This window comes from Chiloscyllium punctatum, chromosome 6 (assembly GCF_047496795.1).
Source record: "Chiloscyllium punctatum isolate Juve2018m chromosome 6, sChiPun1.3, whole genome shotgun sequence".
Taxonomy (NCBI): Eukaryota; Metazoa; Chordata; class Chondrichthyes; order Orectolobiformes; family Hemiscylliidae; genus Chiloscyllium; species Chiloscyllium punctatum.
The window spans coordinates 26208300-26214299 of NC_092744.1; the positions used below are offsets into that span (position 1 = coordinate 26208300).

General features: G+C 40.1%; 1 protein-coding gene across 1 annotated transcript in view; it reads right to left on the reverse strand.

The window, feature by feature from the left end:
* Positions 1-2548, reverse strand: part of LOC140478634 (scavenger receptor cysteine-rich domain-containing protein DMBT1-like) — a 151795-nt gene extending 149247 nt beyond the window's left edge. Inside the window, exon 1 of the mRNA XM_072571852.1 lies at positions 2338-2548. Within this exon, the coding sequence (XP_072427953.1) occupies positions 2338-2548 (211 nt within the window). The remainder of the gene's footprint in view (positions 1-2337) is intronic.
* Between the last annotated feature and the right edge of the window lie 3452 nt (positions 2549-6000).

Below are 6000 nucleotides of genomic sequence, written 5' to 3' on the forward strand. Positions count from 1 at the left end.
TTCCTCCTCTGTAATCTGGACATTTTGCAAGATGTCAACATCTATTTCCCCACAGTCTATATCTTCTGTATCCTTTTCCACAGTAAATATTCATTTAGTATCTCCCCTATTTTCTGAGGCTGCACACAAAGGCCGCCTTGCTGATCTTTGAGGGGCCCTATTCTCTCCCTCGTTACCATTTTGTCCTTAATATATTTGTAAAAACACTTTGGATTCTCCTTAACTCTATTTGCCAAAGCTATCTCACGTCCCCGTTTTGCCCTCCTGATTTCCCTATTAAGTTATTCCTACTTCCTTTACACTCTTCTAAGGATTCACTCGATCTCTCCTGAATTTACCTGACATATGCTTCCTTCTTTTTCTGAACCAAACCCTCAATTTCTTTAGTCATCCAGCATTCCCTATACCTATCAGCCTTCCCTTTCACCCTGACAGGAATATACTTTGTCTGGATTCTTGTTATCTCATTTCTGAAGGCTTCCCATTTTCCAGCCGTCCATTTACCTGCGAACATCTGCCTCCAATCAGCTTTCGAAAGTTCTTGCCAAATACAATCAAAATTGGCCTTTCTCCAATTTAGAATTTCAACTTTTAAATCTGGTCTATCCTTTTCCATCACTATTTTAAAATGAATAGAATTATGGTCTCTGGCCCCAAAGTGCTCCTCCACTGACACCTCATTATTTCCCAAGAGTAGGCCAAATTTTGCACCTTCTCTAGTAGGTACATTCACTGGGTTTTATTTTGAGAAAATTTGAGCATGTCTGACTTGTATTCACTGGAGTTCAGAAGATTTAGAACAAAATTCATTGAACCTTTAAGATTTTGGACGGTTTCAGATGGTGGATTTGGAGAGGATATCTTCTCTTCACAATGTTGAAGTATAGCTCATTGTTTTAAAATAAGGGTGATCCATTACTGACAACGGCAAGGGAAACTTAGTTCTCAAGATAATTGTGACACCTTGGAATGAAAGTGCTTGAAGCAGAGCCGTTGAATATTGCAAATCAGAAGCAGAAAGATGCTTGATAAGCAGGGTTTAAAGAATAACAGGTTAGAGAGAAATATGAAATAATCTGGTCAATCATGACCTTACTGAATGGAGGAGCAGATTTAAGAAACACAGTGGCCTTCTCCTACTCCAAGTGTCCATATTCATACACTTGTATGTATAGGTATTGAAGATCATAAAGAAAATGGCATTTTTCTATAATCACAATTTTAAAAAATCACACCATCTACAAATGTTAGAGTAAGCTTTTTCTTAGAATTAGTAGTGCAATTTTTTTTTGCCAAATGTATGGCTGCACACAATGACTGTAGGGAAAAGGAAAGGTAGCATTAACTGGCTTCAAAACTGAGATGTCATTTTAGTATAAAATCTGAAAGAACTGTAAACCAGAATCAGAAACAGAAATTGCTGAAAAGTCTCAGCAGGTCTGGCAGCATCTGTTGAGAAGGTCTAGTGACATTTCCTTAGAACTGTTCTGAGGAAGAGTCAGTGGAACAAAAATGTTAACTCTGATTTCTCTCCACAGATGCTGCCGGACCAGCTGAGATTTTCCAGCAATTTCTGTTTTTGTTGTTGTTGTTGTTAGTGATGCCAACACCATCAATTGTGTTCTTGTTCAGATGCATAGACTTTCAAACTATCTCCTGCCTCTCAGAAAGTAAGACAATCAGAAACCACCAATGACAAAATGAAACTTACATGAATTTGGCGATGGATGTACAATTAGCAGCCCAGGAGCAAAGGACAAGAGCACAAGTGACATAATTTGAATATCACTATATCATTGGCGAGTTGGAGATAATTATGTCAGGCAGTGGTTGATCATGCCTGGGCATTGTGCAAGTGTAAATATTTGCAATGGACTTTATATGCATAATTTCTAGTTACTGTCCTGTACTTACTACTATTTCATGGAAGAATAATATGCTCTGCTTGTTCACTTTCCACACATGACTGCAGAAATATTCTGACTGCAGTCCACTCTGGCTTGTAAGCAATTCAAAACTATTCATTCTGTTGATTTTGCTGGCAAGGCAGTTGCAATATCCACTCCCTTTTAGTTCTATTTAGTGAAACATTGACCTGCCTATTCATGTGCTTGTTGAAGGACAACAGACTCAAATTCTATGTGAAAGGTAACGTGCATAATAGTGCATCAGTAAAATATTAAGAATAGTTATATTTCATTTCCAAACCTGCACCCTTCAATCTGACTTAAAAAAACATTTATTATCTTACAATGTGATACTGCATGTAAGTTGTCTGCTGAGTCAAGAAGTGATATCAATTCCCCTTGTTTTAAATGTTTCAGACAGGAGAGTTACCTGAACATATGACACCAGCTGGTTCCACTTCTCTCGAACAGGTTCTGTAAATATCAGTAATAATTTCACAATCCCAGGGCATCTTCTCACTGCCTTTGCAGCCAATGTCAACATTTAGCACAGGCAAATTGGGACCTCCAAACTGAGATGCTGATGCTGATACAGCTTCGCCACATCCGAGGTATTTACAGAAAACATGAGCGTCATTCATGTCCCACATTTGACCACAAATTTGTTGCCATGAGCCAAGGAGGTAAACTTGAAGTCTCCCAGCACATGGGCTATCTCCATCTCCAAAAATCAGGTTTTGATTCACTGCCCCTGGAGAAATGCATTTACAGTTTCATCATAATAATTCTGATGTGGTAAAATTAAACAGAAAGATAAAAACAAGCCCTGACATTACTTTTTATTAGGATCTAGTCAATCATTTGAAGTCTGACTGAAGTAAAATTAATTGCTCACCAATATTGCATTCTAATTCATAGGTTCTAATTCTAGGTTTACTCTTATTATCCCATCAGGGATCTTTTCTTATTCTGTTTGTGAACAGTACAATGGACAATCACAAAAAATAAGGTTGAAAAATCACTGAACTCTAAATATCCCTGTGCTTTAATATTTTGGCATATTCCACCTTCATGATCCAAGTCCATGAATGCCTCACTCTACTTGAACTGGAAACATTATACTGTGGAAAATTCAACAGAACACACACTGTGAACTCTTTCACTTCTTTGGCCTTGACACGACAACAGTGACTGATAATTGTCCTAGGATGGATGTGTTTTCCCACTTGAAGTGGTGTCCATCCTTATCTGTATGTAAGGATACTAGTGAGAGAGGGTCATGTCTTTTTGTCGCTAGTTGATTTTCATGTATCTTGGTGGCTAGTTTTCTGCCTGTTTGTCCAATGTAGTGTTTGTTACAGGTTTTGCACGGTATTTTGTAAATTACATTAGTTTTGCTTGTTGTCTGTATGGGGTCAACATCTCCGTCCTAGGACAAGTGAAACAGAGACATGCATGAGAATTCCTAGAAGCATGGCATTCCAACCAGAACTCTCTCAACAAACACGTTGAGTTGGACCCCGTTTACCATACCCTTGAGAAAAAGAACAGGACATGACATCATCATAGGAAATGACATAACCACAGGAATTGACATCACCAACTCAAAGAAACCCAAACATATAAATAGAAAGCAGGAATCATCAGCAGTGCTTCGTCCGGAGGCTCACTGAAGATATTACCTAGTATGGTGATGAAACGTCTGAAAATGAACCTTCCAGCTTAGCAAGCATCCACAATTGTTTTAAATTGTCATCTTACTGCTGTAATTCAGTTTACTTTATCTCGTCTGAAGATATCTGCTTTGTCATCTATTTGCTCCTGTTTTATCTCAACTATTTGAACAAATAGGGTCTCTGCTAATTCTACTTTAACTTTCTTATCTATATTCTTCAATCTCTCCCGTGACTTTGCAACCTCATTCCCACACAGTCAGGAAGAAAAATATCCAAGGATAGGTGTCTTGCAATAGTTCAGTTGCCTGACATCACACTGGTTTTTGGTGCATCTCTGATTGCAGAAGTATAAATGGAATTCCCTTATGCCAATCATCTGGATAATCTTGATGACAAGCCCTCAGCCTGATCTTTAATGTTTGATGCCACTTTTCTAGCACTGCCTGCAATTCTGGATAGTACACAGTAGATTTGAATTGTTTTATTCCTCAGCTGCCTACACCTTCCTTGAATAATTTTGTTGTGAAGTTTGACTCTTCATCTGATTGTAACTCTGTGAGTAGTATATGTCTAGTGAAGCTTTTGAGGAACAATAAAAAAAATCACAGTATGATTGAATTTTGGATACCAATAGAGTCATAGAGATGTACAGCATAGAAACAGACCTTTCGGTCCAACCCATCCATGCCGACCAGATATCCCAACCCAATCGAGTTCTACCTGCCAGCACCCGGCCCATATCCCTCCAAACCCTTCCTATTCATATACCCATTGAAATGCCTCTTAAAAGTTGCAATTGTACCAGCCTCCACCACTTCCTCTGGCAGCTCATTCCATACATGCACCACCCTCTGCATGAAAAAGTTGCCACTTAGGTCTCTTTTATATCTTTCCACTCTCACCCTAAACCTATGCCCTCTAGTTCTGGACTCCCTGACCTCAGGGAAAAGACTTTGTCTATTTATCCTATCCACGCCCCCCCATAATTTTGTAAACCTCTATAAGGTCACCCCTCAGCCTCCGACACTCCAGGGAAAACAGCCCCAGCCTGTTCAGCCTCTCCCTATAGCTCAAATCCTCCAACCCTGGCAACATCCTTGTAAATCTTTTCTGAATCCTTTCAAGTTTCACAACATCTTTCTGATATGAAGGAGACCAGAATTGCACGCAATATTCCAACAGTGGCCTAACCAATGTCCTGTACAGCCGCAAACATGAGCTCCCAACTCCTGTACTCAATACTCTGACCAATAAAGGAAAACATACCAAATGCCGCCTTCACTATCCTATCCACCTGCGACTCCACTTTCAAGCAGCTATGAACCTGCACTCCAAGGTCTCTTTGTTCAGCAACACTCCCTGGGAGGTTACCATTAAGTGCATAAGTCCTGCTAAGATTTGCTTTCCCAAAATGCAGCATCTCGCACTTATCTGAATTAAACTCCATCTGCCACTTCTCAGCCCATTGGCCCATCTGGTCCAGATCCTGTTGTAATCTGAGGTAACCCTCTTCACTGTCCACTTCAACTCCAATTTTGGTGTCATCTGCAAAGTTACTAACTGCACCTCTTATGCTCACATCCAAATAATTTATGTAAATGACAAAAAGTAGAGCACCCAATCCACTGGTCACAGGCCTCCAGTCTGAAAAACAACCCTTCACCACCACCCTCTATATTCTACCTTTGAGCCAGTTCTGTATCCAAATGGCTAGTTCTCCCTTTATTCCATGAGATTTAGCCTTGCTAATCGGTCTCCCATGGGGAACCTTGTGGAACGCCTTAACAAAGTCCATTTGGATCACATCTACTGCTCTCCCCTCATCAACCTTCTTTATTACTTCTTCAAAAAACTCAATCAAGTTTGTGAGACAAGATTTCCCCTGCACAAAGCTATGTTGACTATCGCGAATCAGTCCTTGCCTTTCCAAATACATGTACATCCTGTCCCTCAGGATTCCCTCCAACAACTTGCCCACCACTGAGGTCAGGCTCAATGGTCTATAGTTCCCTGGCTTGTCTTTACTGCCCCTCTTAAACAGTGGTACCACGTTTGCCAACCTCCAGTCTTCCGGCACCTCACCTGTGACTATCGATAATACAAATATCTCAGCAAGAGGCCCAGCAATCACTTCTCTAGCTTCCCACAGAGTTCTCGGGGACACCTGATCAGGCCGTGGGGATTTATCCACCTTTAACAGTTTCAAGATATCCAGCACTTCCTCCTCTATAACCTGGACATTTTGCAAGATGTCACCATCTATTTCCTACAGTCTATATCTTCCATATCCTTTTCCACAGTAAATACTGATGCAAAATATTCATTTAGTACCTCCCCCATTTTCTTTGAGGGGCCTTATTCTCTCCCTCGTTACCATTTTGTCCTTTATATATTTGTAAAAACACTTTGAATTCTCC